Source organism: Diadema antillarum, unplaced genomic scaffold (assembly GCF_040938485.1).
Source record: "Diadema antillarum isolate AM-2024a unplaced genomic scaffold, OU_Dant_1.0 scf00000153, whole genome shotgun sequence".
NCBI lineage: Eukaryota > Metazoa > Echinodermata > Echinoidea > Diadematoida > Diadematidae > Diadema > Diadema antillarum.
This window is the reverse complement of record NW_027271042.1, coordinates 184,481-202,895: the sequence shown is the minus strand read 5'-3', so window position 1 is coordinate 202,895 and position 18,415 is coordinate 184,481. Positions and strand designations below refer to the sequence as shown.

Here is an 18,415-nt window from a genome sequence, read left to right as displayed (position 1 = left end):
ATATGATATACATAGTTGAAATTGGCTATCGATGATATGATCTCAGAAACACTGCACAGAAGTTTATAAACTAGTGTCAACTTTCTTATTTCGCCGTTTTGAGACACTCTTGAGAGTGTGAGTTAATTTGTGGGTATAGCTTCTGCATTTTGCTCGATGAAATGGTGCAATAAAGTTGATAAACAGACTCATGCTGTCTCAACTCTATGCATGGATTCACTTTACCCTGATTTGATAGGCCCCTAGGCAGGATACCCTTGATGGACCAAGGAACAAATGGAGTAAGAACACGTATTATAGTAGCAAGAATGATGAAAGATATTGCGAAATAATAAGACCAGAAGGAGTGACACGTGCAATAAAGCTATGAACTGTATTGTTACCAGATGCCGCAGTCTTTACAGGTTTTGTTCTTTGGAATATTCCTGCTTTCATCATATAAAATGACATCTCATATCTGCGTATAAAATCAGACGAAGAATCAGTCTGAGAAATGAAACCTCTCGCTGCGCTCTTTGGTATACAACAAACTGCTTAGGTTGCTGAAATTTGAGTGTGGTAAATGCACACACCACTCGGCCATACCAAAAATTGCATAGCAGACGGTCACATCAAAATGGCGGACCGTGCACGACGTCGGAAGAAGAAAGAGGTAAACAAATCCTTAAGTTAAGGAAAGAGGTTGTAAGAGAGAAGTGAAATTAGACATTGATTTGTTATTTGAGATTTCTTATGATTTTGCATGGATTTTGTAGTCTAACGTGTCTGATTTATACTGTAATTTTCTTGGATTGATTGACGGGCACTGTGTCGCATGTCGTGTGACGTGTGTGTGTGTGCCCTATTCTAGTGCATTGCTGGCTGTTGATATACAGTAGACTTCACTGATCTAACGTAACTGAGCTGAGTACACTACACTAGATTGGTCTTCACTCGTGTGTTTTCAGTAGGTGACAGCTGTTGTAGTGAAGTACAGTGAAAGCATAGACACTCATCTAGCTCTTCCTGTGGTAGCAAAACAACGCAACAAGATGGTTAACTGGCGCAATATTGATGTGAAATAGCTGAGTGCCTTCTTTCGATTGACCCGTTAGTAGTTAACTGTTGTTAGCATGCACCCAATACATTAATTAACAGTTAGATGTCTACTAGGCTAGGGTATTTACTATTAAACATCCCCAGTATTCGGTCACTTTAAGCTTTTTTGCATTAAGCCAATATTTTTCAAACTAAAATAATACATACATAATGTTACATTATATATCTACAACAATGTATGTGAAATATAATGCAAATTTCTTTAATCTCAACTTTCATTTTGTTGAATATCTCACAGAATTGCACAAAATCCCGAAATATTTCACCTTGAAAATTCCCCAGTATACGGTCACCGGCACCAGTATTCGGTCACGCGATATGCGCGCTCAAAGTCAAAGTCAATGCGTGTTCAAGGCAGCAGAAAAACGCGTGTGCGCGCCACCTTGTTGGCGCAAAATTGCATCGGGGACGTTGCGGCGACCGTTGGTGACCGAATACTGGAGCCTCGGCACTTGCATTCAACCCTTGTACATTGGGACACTGTATCGGCACATATGGAAATTTTGTTTGTCTTTTGCATTTTGGAGGATACCATTACACGATCCAAGCTTGCGATAAGCGAAACATCCCGCGAGAGAACAGCGTATTTCTCGATTTTTAGTGCTTTTTGGCGACCCGTACTCTTAAAACTGAGCCTTATCCGCGCGCGCTTTTGGAAAGTAGCGCCGATTCTGCACTTTTGACGGTAAAATTTGGGATTTTGGATGGATTTTTGGAGGGGGCTAAGGGAGTTTCCTGTTGTGAATGAGCGTGCAAGTATGTGAATTAATGTGATTTGCGTGTGTTGTGACAGTTGAACTTACTGGCTGGTGACTAGTGATAAGTGACCGAATATCGGTGGCTGACCAAATACTGGTGCCCTTACCCTACTACCGTTACTTGAAATATACTAGCATTTTCAGTAACATTAACGTTAATGTAGACCTTTGTTTGGACTTTCTGACTTCACAAACCCTGGGCTAGGGTGAATAAATAAATTAATTAAAATGAATCAGATTTCTACCCTAGCCCTACTACACGTGTAGGTATTCTTCTGAAGTTAGCTCCGCCTCTCAAGGACCCATCCAAGCAGTTAGAAAATTTGAGTTGATTTAAGTTTAATTTGTAGAATCTAGAGTAGACGGACAATGGTGCCTTGTGGCAAACGTAGATGTGGGCACTCATTTTATTAATCTCATTAACATAAAAGCCAGAATTAACAAAGATGGTACAAATGAAACCATGGTTTAAACCATGGACAAAAACCATGGAGCACCAAGTGCCGCATGGAATATTTCGTTACGAAATTGGTCATTTTGTTGACAAAATGACCTTTTTGTTAACGAAATTATCATGTTGTGGACGAAATGTTCATTTAGTTACAAAATGTTGTCATTTCGTTACAAAACAATCATTTCATCGACGCAATGACCGATTTCATAACGAAATATTCCATGCAACACTTGGCGCTCCATGGTTTTTGTCCATGTTTTGTAACCCCCCTCCCCCCCCCCCCCCCCCCCAGGCCTGTAGGTATTGGTAGTGAGTATCAATTGACAATTTTGCATTGTAAATGGTGCAATCTGTATCTGGTGCATACTTAAGTCATGATTTCAACACATCTAGCAGGCACATGAAAATCAATAAACAAATAAAAATTCTGGGTTTTATAGTGCCTAGATTCCTTCAACTTTTTGTTTCAATATTTAAAACTGATCAGTAAAGCAGTCACTGACCCATGGCATGGAGAAAAAGTAGTAGATCTAGACCTCTGTAACACATTGACAGTGGCGGATCCAGAGCGGGCGCAACTGGCGCACGCCTCCCTTTATTTTTCATTACAAACAAATGAAATAAAGAGAAAAAAATGAAATGAAACCCGGAAGTGACACCAGGGGGGCATTTCATGAGGCATTTTGTTCTAACAGTTTGACCAAAAAATATCCGACCAAACTGCTTCATGAAATGCCCCCCAGAAATATTAGTTGCGCCCCCCCCCCCTTACAGAATTCCTGGATCCGCCCCTGCATCAAGCAATACACTGCTTACTAACTATGCTAACATTCACACTTCACAACATTGAATGTTTGATATTTGAATATCAGGACTAGTTACTGCATGATATTTGCCACAAAGTGTGGTGTAAGGAGATAAAATGTTGATTTTGTGTTTGAATACTTTGATGCAGAATTCACAATTAGATCCCCGTACCCTTGGTTTCACACCATACATTACTACAGAAATAGAAATATGTGCAGCCTTGTCATTCATCCACATTGCTATAATTTTTATCATTTCAATCAGGATTATGAGATTAAAGGTCACATTATTGTATTTTATAGGTTACAGTGAACTTCAACTGCCCCAAGTTACAGTATTTGTGTACTAAACGGAGCATAGTGCAGTAAGGGTGCTAAAGTTCAGACTACTGTCCAATTGCAAACTCAGCAGTGTCTACATGCCTGTCCATTGATCCTGTTGTCTTTTATTTTAAATTTTCAGTAGAAAAAAAAGTAGTTATTTTCAGAATCACCCTTAATGTTAGCTTTATCTGTAATACCCAATAAACATAGTGGTTTGATTATTGCTTTGGCAACTTCCATTGTTTGACAGTACTCTGCATGAATAGCATTGAAGAAAATGATTACATTGTAAGAGTAGAGTAGTCTGCTTCATGCAAGCTAGATTTGACCTGTGCTTTCAGTATATCGTCATGTGACATTGCAGTATGAGACATGAGACAGGTAACCTGCATCAGTTTTTGAAAGATTGTATTTGTTGTGTGCCCGGCAGAAGGGCCTTAGCACAATGTTAATCTTACCATGCTAAGATTGCTAGCACCCTTCTGCCAGGCACACAAGGAATTGTCCCAAACCATCACAAGACAGGCAGCAAATAGTGAAAGAATCATTCAGTTTGAAAACTCCACAGTACAGGAGAACCGCATTAAATAACAAGTTGATTGGAACCACTGAATTTCCTCATCATGAGTTACCTTGTTATATCATTAAAAAAAAAAATAAGAAGAAAGAATATAAAATGAATAGGACCTGCAAAACTACCTCATCATATCAGGTATCTCACTATAGCCATCTTCATTAGAATGAGGTTCCACTGTAGTACTAAAGTAGAGAAATGCTGGCCAGTCAAATATAAAGGTTGTTGTGATAATATGAAACATGCTATGATGTGTTACCTCCTTACATTCTGTACAGAGTGCTGAGCCGGAGAAGCCGACTAAAGAAGAGACGGCTGTGGCCAAACATCTTCGCTTCAATCTCCCAACCAAGACCACATCCATCGATGGCCACAAGGTGGAGTACTTCACAGGTATGGCATAAAACCATACACCGTGTATATGGTATCAGAACCATAAGGGCAATTCCGCGGTTAGTAACGTTACATTTGAACAAATTCAGATATTTGTTTTTACTACTAAATTACCATTTATTCATTTCAAGTCAAAATTATGTCAAAAACATGTTCATCCTTCCCAGGTTTATGATACAGAAAAGAATGAATACAATCCATGAAATATTAGAATTGCTATGGCAGCTTAAAGGGCAGGTTAGTAACGTTACGAAAAAAGGACATGACAAAAAAATCAATGTCTTGTAACAAAAAGTGTGCAAAAATTCAAGTTACTTCAAACAAAGTGTTGCATTAATTTTAATTATTGCATCATGACAAATGTTCACACAAAGTTTTTGAGCAGTTCGACCAATTATTTTTTAGCTAGACCCCCAAAAGCATGGTTAGTAACGTTACGGTTAGTAACGTTACATTTGTCCGGAGTAATTCCGCAGGTCATTTCACCCTTTTGTAATTGACAAAATGTCACATGACTTCTGGAGTATTTAAATGTATTCATCTTTTACCCATTAGCAAAACTTTGAGGAAAAAATTTCAAAGGAACCCACTGTAATTTGCATTTAAGTGAATTTCAGCATCCCCAGTCCCACATGTACATTTTAAATGATGGTTTTAGATCTCGCGAAATCAATAAATACGAAAAATAAAATCTACTGAATTTGAAAGACCTTAATGATTGGTGAACATCCATGGCATTACTTGGTACCTAAATTAAAGAGTAAGATAAAGAGGCACATTTCTTTTATCCATGTCATGTCCACCTAACTGCGGAATTGCCCATAAGGGCTTTAGGAACCTACAATGCAACAATGTATCGGAACTAAAAGGGCTTTGGGAACCTAAAATGAACAATGTATCACACACAGGACCAGAAGGGCTTTCTATAGGAACCTACAATGTAGCAATGCATCAGAACCACAAGGATTTTAGGAACCTGTAATGTAACAATGTACTGTACAAAGTGGAAATTTTCGCGGTGTTGAAATTTTCGCGCATTTCGCGCAACGAGAAGCAAGCGCGAAAATAAAAGCACGCGAATATTTTTACATGCCATATGTTCCAGTACTTGATGTCTTGATTCCGCGGAATTAAAAACACGCGTAAGTCTTCTGACACGGCCAAGCGCGAAAAATTAGTCGCGCGAAAATATCCACTTTTACAGTATCTGAACCATGGGGATTTTAGGGACCTACACTGTACAATGTAACAATAGGAGATGAAATGCCCCTCTTGTATGCAACCCATTGACCTATTAGAAAATTTTGTTACAGAAATAATCATCTTGTCCTAATTAGATTTGCAACTATGCATTCCTTCTTTTGGAAAAAGATTCGATTAACCTATTACATTCATATGCTCAGCATTGGGGAAAAAGTTTACAAAACGTTGCCTGTTTTGAGACAGAAACACAAACTTTGAAATTCTGCATTGTGTTACCAATGTAAGCATCATGTCTGGATTTCGAAATCAAGAGACATTTGAGAATTCCACGGAATCAAATCAAACAACAATAGAGGGCTCCTAATGAAGTAGTAACAGTGTATTTCAAAAATATTAATGGAGAGATGTAGCACCAACAGCAGAAATGTTGTTTCTGGGATTTGATGCATTAATGGAATGCTGTACTGTATACCACTGACTCATCAGGGGAAATGGAATGTCAAAATGTCAAGTTGGTACAAAGCTTGTTATGACAACCAGACTTACAAGTATGGGGGTATGACAAGTCGGCACCATGACACCTAAGTTCTCCAGATTAAAAAAACAAACAAGCAAACTATATTTTGGTTTTATTTTATTTCATAGTGAATGTTTTCAGTGCAGCACCTTGGAAGTGAGTGCTGATGACTGATATAAACAGACTGAACCCAAAACAAATAGATAGATCTGAAAAAGTTTTCACAGAAATGATAATGATCATATTAGACTGTTGCAGAATTTCTAATTGGCATGTGTTCATAAAACAGAGGTATCAGTCACAACATGTAAAAATAATGTGAAGAAATTATGTTGTCACCTCCTCTTCACTCACACACTAACCTTCACTGAATTTCCTCTTTTTGTTTTTGTTGTGGTAATTTATAAACAGATAGTGGTTTCTATGTGTTAAAGATGGGCCATCCCTTTTGCATGCAAATTTTTGAAAAATTGGCGAGAACACTTAGGTATTCACTTGAAGAAAACACTATTTGGAAACCTTCTGTAAATTTTGAACTCAAAAGGGTTTTTATTTGTTTAGATAAATTGACCTTAAAGATTTGAATAATTTTTTTGAACTATGAAAAAATTACAAAGCTAAACTACTAGTCTAGTTTTACAGACCTGTGTGATGCACTTATGTTGTTCATGTAGGTGGTGTGTAACAAAGTAAGAGAAGCTAGTGAATTCTTCTTTTCTGACAGCTTTAATATCTTTTGTTCGAAGTATAAGTATCATATTACAACCACAGGAGGATTAATGTATGCAGCTGTGCCTAGAGCACAGAATACATTACGGTGAGCGTTTGGTGCATTATTTGAATTTTAACGGGTAACAACCTTCAAATATCACAGAAATGTTATAGCTTTACAATAGTCTTGTCATTCTGGTGGAATATATCATGTTCTGTGCTATTTGGAAAGGAATGCAAAAGGGATGGCCCATCTTTAAATGAGGTTATTATTGCAAATTTGCTATTGTAGCAATATTGACTGACAAGAAGAAGGGAACTGTTTAGCAGCTTAGTCAATGAAAGACAATTATGATTTCTGGAACATCCTGTATGTACAAACCCAGTTTTAGAATACTACACTGACCACATTGGCTCATCTAGTATGTACTGTAGTACACATATCGTTCCTGGGGGTGACAAGACCTTTTATCCCAATTGGTATCGTAATTATTCAGAAGCGTTACTCAGTTTTGAATTTTAAAAATACTTATTTGAGTTTTAAAATATTACAAATATTAATGTAATTTATGAAACAAAATGTTTCAATAGCATTTGATGTCAATATCGTTCTTATTTTGTGAAAATAATGGGAAAATGAAAAAGTTTTATTGCTTTCCTGGAAATTTGACCAGGATTTTTTTTTTTTTTTTTTGATACAAGGACATGGCACCCCATGTGTGGCCATATATGGCTATTACCAGCATCAAAAAAAACATAACTTGTACTTTTTGTCCAGTTGTGATGAAAATTTAACTTGTTTTTTCTTGTTTGACAATCAATGTATTTCTGTCGGTTTGATTTAACTCAGTCTTGTAATAGCAAGTTTGAGACAGAACTACTTTCTTCTTTGCTTGGCTATTGGAAGTGCAAAGTACAAGACACTAGTCATTTATCATTTAAAAGAGTCCACATTGTGGTTTGTACCCATGTTCTTTTGGCAGGCTCCAAAGCAGTGGACTTCCTTCAGGAGTCTAAGTGGGCCACTGGGAAGGGGAACACGGAAATCTTGTTCACTGACAGAGAATCGGTGGCAAGCTACTTGGATGGGTGAGTGGAAGAGAATCTGAATGTCAGTGACTTTGAGATGCTGGGGTAAAGTAGGGAGCATTGCCTGAACAAGAGCTGCCATGTTTCCCTGATTCTGCAGGCTTACTGAAAACTTCCATATCTGACCTTGTGTAGATAAGGAAATAGTATAAAATAAAGAAAAAAAAGTTATGGACCACTTGACATCATTATGCACTAAAAAAAAAGAAAAGATTCCCTGGTATGTACTAGAATATGTGCAAGGCCAGATATCGCAGTTTCAAAAGAGTTAAAGGACAAGTTCACCTTCATAAACATAAGGATTGAGAGAATGCAACAATATTAGTAGAACACATCAGTGAAAGTTTGAGGAAAATTGGACAATCGATGCAAAAGTTATGAATTTTTAAAATTTTTGTGTTGGAACCGCTGGATGAGGAGACTACTACAGCTTGTGAGTCATATGCGTACAACAGTATAAAGAAAATGTAAAAGAAAATTTAGCATATTTTCACTTTTTTCGCATAATAAAAGAGCTCTTGACTTGCCTCTTTCTAAAGGCAGGGGGAATAATATTGCCCATAACATTTGTCGGTAACGAGTCAGGGGAATGTGTACTTTTTTCAAAAGATGGAATTTTGTGAAATTCTCTTTATATTTTCCTTATATTGTTGTACGCAAGTTATTCATACACTGCAGTAGTCTTCTCATCCAGCGGTTGCTGCACAAAAATTTTAGAAATTCATAACTTTTGAACGGATTGTCTGATTTTCCTCAAACTTTCAATGATGTGTTCTACTAATATTGCTACATTCTCTCAATCCTTATGTTTATAAAGGTGAACTTGTCCTTTAAGTAGTACATTGTAAACAAGGAAACTAGTATTCACAATAATTTGTTTTCAATCTTTGAATACCAATGTTTTCCTTTGCTGAAAATTACTGTATAGTAAATATGTCTCCCTGAAATCATGGTAGGTTGCATTTTGTTGTCTATTATACACATATCTTCAACTAGTCATTGTATACATCTATTCCCAGCTTTACAAAAAAGCATGTCTCTGCTTGTGAAAATTGGAATAATGCAGGGAAAAGACAATTTATTTGTTTTTGAAATTCTGTACATGCATGCCAATTTTGTAATGCTTATGTATGATTGCTGATCATTCTTACCAGCTTGCTGTGGAAAGGACTGTTCTACCGTGCCCTGAAGGTAGTCAAGAAGGCAAAGAAGGAGGGCAAGGAGAAGGAAGGCAAAGAAAAAGAAGAAGGCGTGAGCAAGAAAGAGAAAAAAGGGAAGAAGGAGAAGAAGAAAACTGAGGCAGAAGCGACAGAAAAGGTCAATTGTTTTTTATTTGTATTCCATTGCATCGACAACCATTAATCAGTCACTTTTGTCAATAGTCTTTGTATTTTAAATACAGCAAAAAAGTTTAAGTACAGTCTTTGCTGATGGATGCAAAGATGAGTGTCTGGAATTTATCTGCAGATAGTGAAATGACATTTACAATGTTTCCAGGTTAGCATGCCTGTACAGTGACGGGTCATTAAACTGCACATTACTTGAATATGAGACCGTTCTGAAGCAAATAATTTTCACACAACAATGGACGTATAATGTACTCTTAAATGAATCCCACAAGAATTGGAACAATCATCCCCCAGCATTCCCACTGATCAGTTACTAGCCATCCCCTTTAAGGACGTTCCGCTGTCTTTCCGTAGTCTTGAAAGCATGACTCGTGGGGGAGGGGGACAAGACCTTGTTTTTAAATGTTGGTGAAAGTCACTTTTTTTGGATCAATTGTCAGATAATCAGTCAACTGATGTCCTGTCCAAATTGTTGCTGTTTTTTTTTTCTGCAAATAAGCCACCACAGCATATCAAAGGAAAGGCGATCCCATTTGTTACGGTGCTTTTGCTGCCATGTTTTTTTCTTCACTCTCCTGAACATTTGACATTTTTGAGAATACAAAGTTTTGTTGCCCCAATAGTGATTAGTGGTATCCTCATCAAAAATCTATATTCTGTGATTTAATAACAACAACAGGTGGATGAGGAGAAGGAGGCGGGGAAGGGAGATGGAGGAGACACGGCTAAGGATGGAGGGAAGGAGGGAACGCCGGTCCCGAAGAAGAAGGATGGAAAGAAGAAGATTAAGCTGGAATTGACCGACGATCAGAAATTTGTGGATGGAAATGACGTAAGTGTTAAAATGTTAGAATTTACCACTTGCACTGACTTCCTGGTACGCATGCAGCATTGCACACGGGATGTTTAAGAAGACAACAATATAAAACCCTGTGTTATTCCTTCATATGAAGTGGCATTCCGTGAAAACCTTTTTGATAATCACGACTCTTTAACACTGCAAACTCTGTCTAATACTCTGTCTAATTTTTTGTACATGGAGCATTAGACTGTTGCTATAGATAAAAACACTACAAATTTGCCCTGCCACTACCAGTCACAACCTGCCAATGAGTGTCCTATTCCGGGAACCATATACTTTAATATCCATTTTTCATATTATTTGTTTAATATGTACTTATACAAACCTGCCAATGAGTGTCCTATTCCGGGAACCATATACTTTAATATCCATTTTTCATATTATTTGTTTAATATGTACTTATACAAACCTGCCAAGTAGTACATTTATATTACAGATTCTGATTTTTTTCTCTTTTTTTTTTGTTCATAAGTATTTGAAATTTTCAGTCATTTTCCCCCTCCCATTTGATGTACAGTTGTAGCATGGTTACTATGCACTATTTTCCCATTTGAAACCATGAGATTATATTTGCCTTTGATATATGTGGTTTTTGTTTTTTCTATACAGGTGTTGGCAGCTCTGTATAAATGTGTAAATATGTTGTTTCATTGATGAAAATATCAAATCAATCAATCTGTCCCTCAATGGATAATATTAATTGATAAATTGATAAATTAATCGATCACAAGATCAATCAAGCAACTAATTAATCAGTTAGTCAGCCAGTCAGGCACTGATTCTGTAGTGAGACTTAATATATATTCCCTATTTTTTTTCCCCCACATTTGGTCCACAGGCCTTTGTGTGGGTGTATGACCCGATCCGACCAATGAACTACGTCTATGGCTTTGGTCTAGGTGAGTGTAAAAGACTAGACGGTGCCTACCTGTAGCACTGCTGTGCAATGTAAATGACCTTCATGCACTGAATGATAAACTGGCTTTGTATATCAGGTACTGAGGCAGATTGGGATAAGTTGGGAAATTGGTCCAGAACAATTTACACTGTACTGAAAGTAAAATACCGCACAGTATTCAAATTGACTTCCATAAGATCAAAATTAAACAGAACAGTTTCATTAAAAGTGGATTGAAAGTGTGTGCTGTGTGAATTTGTTTTGTTTTTACACAAACAGATTATTAGGAAGTGATGATATGTCACGCACCAAATAGATTAAGCATGTGTTATACTAGTAGCCTCTGGCCTAGAGCTGCTATGCAAAGCATTACACTGTCTCTCTTCATGGAATAGAATGATCAGAATTCAAAGTGTATTGCTTGCATCCAATTCTTCAAGAGATTTTTTTTCTCTCATTTTTTGAATACTTCATGCCGCAAGAAATGCACACACATGTATCATTGTGCTGATTATATTTATTTTGCAGATGTTCAGGGATTCCTGTTAGTCCCTTACACTGGAAAATATGTTATCACATTCTTCTTCGTTTTTTTTTTCTCGTACATCTTACCCACCACTCTTTTCTTTGGACAGTCATCGGAGCCATTGCTGTGTGTCTGTTTCCCCTCTGGCCCCCCTGGATGCGCATCGGTACCTACTATCTTAGTCTCTGTGGAGCTGGATTTGTTGGCGCCATCCTTGCCCTTGCTGTCTGTGAGTTTGCATTTTCATCATTTAATTACCTCCACCATGGAGATCATGCATTAACCAACACTTGTTCGATCATTTCTCATCAGTCCTCGGGACTGGTTGTTTTCTTTCGTTATAACGGAATTTGAAGTTTTATGAAGTTTTTTTGGCGCATTTAATTCTGTTGTGGTTTAAGGAAACAAGTGATTAGCTTTTGGTGCTGAGCTGGATCAGAAATTGATTTCTTTTAAAGGATGTGAGGAGTTTCATAGCATTGGTGACCCGATTTTCTTGGCATTCAGCAATTTCAAAGCTCTCATTCTTTTTATTTATTTATTTATTTTTTGTCAGGAATATTTATGAGCTTGCTTTTATGAATGAAGTTGCCGTGCTCCACTTCAATCTTGTTTGGAAATAAAGCATGTGACAGTGATAATGATATGAAGTGAAAAGTTTCATTCTTGAGAAAGCTTATCAAATTAAATCAGCTTTTTTACTTCATACTCTAACCTTTCTCACTAATAAGCCGGTCTTTATGAGCTGGTAAGAGTGATGTTTTGGCTTGGAAATCATATCTTGCCTAAGGACAGTGGCAATAAAGTCATACTTAGGATTATATTCGTGAACATAAAAGATTGCTTAACGAGCATCACTTGTTCTGCAGTTCAATTTTTTAATGTTTGCTGCTTTCTCTGTCATGCCATATTTCTCTATTTGTTTTTGTTTTTGCCTCAACAGTGCGATTCATCCTGTTCGTCATGGTGTGGTGTGCAACGTTTGGTAAAATCCATTTCTGGCTTTTCCCCAATCTCTTGGCGGATGTCGGCATCAAAGAATCCTTCATTCCATTCTACACCTGTGACTTTATGACCCCCAGTAAAACGGATGACAAGGATAAAAAGACTAAAGACGATTCAAATGGAGAGGAAGGCCCGCCAGACGACCAAGAACCGGATCGGGAGAAATCGAGAGATTCAGAGATCGCGGGCACTGTAGAAAATATTCCTGAAACTAAAGCTTTAAATGTTACTGGATTATCGGACCAAGGGGCTGAAATGGATATAGTCGAGAAAGAAGGCTTGGCAGGGAAAAATGGTGATGGTTTAAGTTTAGGGGAAGAGGATGAAGAGCGGGAAGGGGAAGAGGAGGATGAGGAGGAGGTTGATGAGGTGGATGATGATGATGATGAGGAGGAGGAGGAAGAGGAGGAAGAAGAAAATGGCGATGGTTTTGAAATGATTGATGAAGAAGAAATCTCAGAGGTTTGTGAAAGCATCGGAAGTTCTCAGAGAGAGGAAGAGTAGTGGCAAAGTCAGGACCAATCCACTCACTCCTTGATTTCTCTGCCTTTTCCATTGATTTATTTATTCTTATCTTCTTCTTTTTTTTTCGATGGTGCGATGTGTCATTCGCTTGCTTGCCAAGTGTCGTAATTACCTTCCTAATACTCTGCTAATGCATGATTAGGTGATATATATTTATGCTATATGTGTAGTTGCACCCTTTTAATTCCTGATCATTGTAGAGCAAAAGCAAACTGCTTTTGTTGCTTTAAATCAGTGATGTTAAATGCAGCATCTGTAATTTAACCTGAATTAGGTTTTGCTGTAGTATTTGCATTGTTATCCAGCTCAGGTTTTGCATTTCTATTTTTTTTTTCTCCTTTTTTTCCCCCCGCTGCTTTGTGTTGTAATTATTTACTATGTCCCTGACACTGAGCAAAGATAATTCCTTGGATATCAGGATCACAAGTGGTTACTGTGTAGGGAAACAAACAAACAAACAAACAAAACAAAACGGAAAACAGAAAAGAGCTTATTGTTTTGATGTCACACTTTTAAGTCAGGAGTATCTTGATTTAAAATGTCAAATATCAAGTGTATGCTGAGTCTAGATCATGTAGACGAGCAATGATCAAAAGCAATCTTACCCCCCAAAAAAAAGTTTTGGGAGATGTCCAAAAGAGCCAACATTAGGAAGTTTTCTATTGTGTCGCCATAAGCAGTCCACACATGGATGAGAGAGGTGTTGACTTTCAGTAAAGATGTTAAATTGACCGAGTTGGAAACATTTTCGATTTGGCACTATGCTAATGGGTCAATGTACAACTTCATAGTCACTTGCTCATTCATGTGACTTTGAATTGCAGCAGTTGTCATCGCCTGCTATTGCTTCGTAAATACGGTTATTACTAAATACAGAGAATATGTAGAGGACCATGAGTGATACTTTCCGTACAGAAAATGTGTTATTTCCTATATAGTAATATAAGTGAAAAGATTATACGGGCGAAATTGTACCCGTGGTGAATGTTGATTGCATAACAAAATCTTTGGACATGCTCATGGTACCTGTGATTATCCATCTGCATGTACACAAGTAGCTCATACAGTGATATCCCAAGCCAGCAGCATGTCAGCGATTGCCAGGGCAAGATAGAACCATGAGCCAATCAGAGTGGGGCAGTTAGTGGTGGAGCAGCATTTTGGGACACCAATGACAAAATAGGGTTAGCATGCTAAAAAATCAGGTGTTCACCACTCGATTCATGCACAGTGCTTGAACGAGTCAGTCAGCAGTTAGGAGGCCACACAAATAGGAAAGTCCTTATTAGTATATTTGTTTTTTTGAGTAAGGCATCATGAGTGTGAATTTGTGATGGCCACAAAGTATTGCCATCTCAGTGATAAGGTTTTGAAATCCATAGTTGTTAAGCAATTATTTTTGCCCAACCCTTCTCACAACAAGTGAGAGTATTTTCACCATGTTTCCCCCCCGATTCTACATGGACCGTACAGGCTGCTTTGCATGTTCATTGTTGTTAACATGAGATAAGAAAGTTTTAATTTTATACAGTGGAACCTCTCTATAGGCCTAATGAGAACCTAAGAACCATGATGATTACCCTTTTCTCCCTAAATCAAGGTACCAGAACAAAGAACAAAAGTTGTTACTTGCGAAATCTCCTTTTTATAAGCTCTAGGGTTTTGTTATATCCGACCTCATTATAACAAGGTTCCAATATGACATTTAAAGCACACTGAAACACCACAGAGCAAAGACATTAAAGGGTGTGTACAGTTTTGGTCGAGGTGAGGATTTAGCTTTTAACATGTTGTGAGATACTCAGAAACCACTCTATGAGATGTCAAGGAGCACGCAATTCTAAGGGGTATCAAAAGTTTATTTGATGAAAATCGGTTTTGAAATGGCTGAGATATCCAAAAACAAGGTGAAACAAAGAGATCCTAATAAAAGGCGTGATCTGTTGCCTTTTATTATTATCACTTTTTTGGATATCTTGGGCATTTGAAAACCAATTTTCATCAAATAAACATTGAATCCTTAACATTACATGCTCTTTCATATTTCAAAAGAGGTTTCTCATTATCTCACTTAGGAATGTTCAAAACATGAATCCCCACCTCAACCACTACTGTACAGTCCCTTTAACCTAATAGCTCTTGATTTTTTCTGGGTGCCCCTTACAAATTTCATATGTCTGTTTGTGTATGTATATGTGTGTGTCCTTGATTTAATAGTTTATATAACCCTTGTATCACCCTTTGTGCAAACTAGCCTTCATGAATACACAATCAATTTGTCTAGTCCCGTAGCAGCATGATATTTTCCCCGTTTCCTTCAGTGAGTAGTGGTTGATACTGCCAGCAACTTGTAGATGCTAAAGGGCTAAGCTAAACTAAATACAATAGTATTTAGCTGCACCTTGATTTGCTAATACTTGCTGTATATCTGAACTACATTCCCACTTGCTTTGACATATTCAGCAGTGGGAAAGATTGGAGGGTTCTGAAGTCCAATGCTGTAAGAGCAGGTGATAGTTGGATGTTTGTGTTGTTTCTTTTTGCTTGGCAGCTGTTAGTGGGTATAAGAAAGGTTGATAACTTCTTATGAATCATGTATTTCGTGTACAACTCATCCAACAGCACGTGCAGTTCACATCAGGCACTGAAAATCTGTGTATGGGCTGTGGTGTAAAACCCAATCAAGGCTAGACCAAAGGGTTGCTAGGTTACAAGTTTCTTTTGCAAGACAAATCCCGATTGTGATACCTATGCAAGGTTCACATGGGGTGCAGGGGGAGTCCCATTATAGTTGGGTCACGCATGAGAATCTGCTTTTAGCAAGGTATTTAAAATTGTCCGTTCCCATCTAAACCTCATGTGTTTACCTGTGGGATGACAAAGTAAAAATGATTGCAAGATACAGTTCGGGTCAAACCTATAGAAGTGCAAAACAGAATTTGTGCTGATATAACAGGAACAAATTTTGATCCAGTGCCAAACAGCGGGCAAAACAGAAAAAAACAAAACAAAACAGGAAACTGCATGTAATGCTGAATACCCACTCTCTGTCGTCGTTTGCATTATTGCTGCGTGCTTGCAGTGACTACCCCAAGTGACAAACACCACGTACATGTATGCACCCTATTATCTCAGTTCCTATTGGCTTTGTGGAGAAAAGCGTTCCATCTGTGACATGATTATTGTCAAACCTTAAGAGTCGGTCATTTTTTGTTGTGAGAATAATTGTATGTAGCACTTCCCCACTTTCCTGTTCAACACTACTGCGTCAGACTGTAACCTGATCATAGCAGGACATGTTCATTCAATGTTCATTTGTGATTTGTGGATGTGTTCATAGTGTCTGGATACAACAAGGGTCAACACCTGATTAAAATCAGAAAAGCCTGACCCGACGATCTCATTAGGTCGGGATTCCCCTGTGTGAGGCAGCATGATGATCAGAGTATGAATTACGTGCACTCTGAAAAGTGCTAAGCCCTTCATTGTATTCAGGTTCACTCCAAGACAAGTCAAAGCAATAGAACTGTTAACACGAAATTCCAATATGACAACAGTGTGCGTGTCTTCATGATACATGTAGATGATAAAGCTCATTATCTCTTGTGCAACTTATGATTAAGTGATGCCCAACCAAGCCAACACAGAGACATACTCAAGGTTAGTAGCAGATAGTAAATGGACTTGTGTTTGTGTTTGGAAAGACTAATGTGCGTATCTACCATCCTTGTTAAGATAAAAGCTCCAATATGTTATTACCCTCGGCAAGTAAGGTTTAATTGTGCTCATATGTGATTGAGAAAGTGAGAATACATTGGTACTTTTATTGACTGCAGCCCAATGTCATAGAGGAGATTCGCAGTTTTTGTCCATCACAAGGGCGAAAAATGATTATCCGCTGATTGTATGTTGTGGAGCTGCAGCCATGGAAACAGCGACACATGTTAAGTTAACAAGAAAATAAAATCTTGATCTCATCAATTCATATGTAATCAGAGAGAGTCAAGAGTGAATTTCATTTGTCCTTGTGTGTGTTTCGTTTATCCAAATTGATGAAATTTTGTTTTTTCTTTACATTAACTTGTGAAGATTGATATCATATTTAAACCTTGTGGCTACAAGTAATAATGCATCCTACTCTGTTATGGTAGGTACAGTATTTTGTAGCATCCTGTGTGTCTGTTCTGTGATTTGGTGTGCACCCTGCCGAGTAAGATCAATTTTGCATATCTTTAATGCCGCGGAATCAAGGCATTACATAGTGGTGCATATACCGAGCAAAAACATTCACATGCCATTATTTTCGCACTTGTTCCTGGTCACGTAAAATGCACAAAATGTCCACACCATGACTATGTTCACTTTCACAATACAGGTATAAGTGATGCATTTCAAACTCTTCAGATGTTCCTGTACCTGCCATTGGAGTTCTCCCCCCCCCCCCCCACCCCCCCTCCATCCACACACATGCACATGCATAAGCACACACACTCCCACACACTCCCATGCACACACCACCCAGCAAGATCCTGGACCATATTGCCATGTCTTGATTAGGAAGTATTATATGTCGACCGGCCCAATAACAGTAGGCCCATACATCTTCCTTTCCGTAGTCGTTAGCATACCAATCGCCTAAATGAATCACAATTGATACATATTCCTGGCTGTAATGACCAGTGTGAATAGTGGTTGCATGGGGATTGTATTACTGTTCCAGGTGGGGTCAAGGGGTAAGCCCCCCTCCCCCCCCCCCCCCCCCCCCTACACACACACACACATGCAGAATGTGGGGTGCACACAAACACACCGCACTCACTCCTATCACCATCGGGGACGACTGGGAGCAAACCATGGAAAGTTCCTGCTGGTATATGTAGTGGGTTTGTGTGTTTTTTCAGATTTTTAAATTTCTCCCCCTCTTTTTTTTTTAAGGACAAAAGCATGTGTGTGTGTGTGTGTGCACTTACCCATGGTGTAAAATGAGGACACACATACAAACTTTACATTTAAACCGAGGACACAGAGAACCGAGGACGTCCTCGGTACGTAGACTATTCCAAAAGGACTTTTGCGTGCTTTTGCATGTAGGGGTACATGTTTTTAGGTCCTCGATTAGCATTATTGCAATAAGCCCTCGGTTGGATGGTAATATACAAATGCGTCCTTGGTTATGTGGTAAAATTCTTATGGGTAAAACAGGTCCTCGGTTTCCACCATAGACGCGTATGTATGTGTGTGTGTGTGTGTGTGTGTGTGTGTGTGTGTATGCAGGGCTCCACACTAACTTTTATTTTTGTGGCCCAAAGGCAAACATCCGACC

The 18,415-nt window shown here is 38.2% G+C and overlaps 1 protein-coding gene across 1 annotated transcript; it reads left to right on the top strand.

The window, feature by feature from the left end:
- The first annotated feature begins 616 nt into the window (after positions 1 to 616).
- On the top strand, positions 617 to 13,437 carry LOC139721948 (translocation protein SEC62-like). Its single transcript, XM_071633270.1, has 8 exons — positions 617 to 652; positions 4,293 to 4,407; positions 7,822 to 7,927; positions 9,082 to 9,244; positions 9,956 to 10,108; positions 10,977 to 11,037; positions 11,672 to 11,791; positions 12,506 to 13,437. The coding sequence occupies exons 1-8, from the start codon at positions 617 to 619 to the stop codon at positions 13,069 to 13,071; spliced, it is 1,320 nt and encodes a 439-aa protein (XP_071489371.1). The 3' UTR covers positions 13,072 to 13,437.
- The last annotated feature ends 4,978 nt before the right edge of the window (positions 13,438 to 18,415 follow it).

Excerpts from the sequence above, each read along its gene's own strand:
- LOC139721948 (XM_071633270.1), top strand. The coding sequence starts at position 617 with ATGGCGGACCGTGCACGACGTCGGAAGAAGAAAGAG. Across the intron at positions 653-4,292 it reads GACGTCGGAAGAAGAAAGAG|AGTGCTGAGCCGGAGAAGCC; the intron begins GTAAACAAATCC and ends CATTCTGTACAG. Across the intron at positions 4,408-7,821 it reads CAAGGTGGAGTACTTCACAG|GCTCCAAAGCAGTGGACTTC; the intron begins GTATGGCATAAA and ends TTCTTTTGGCAG.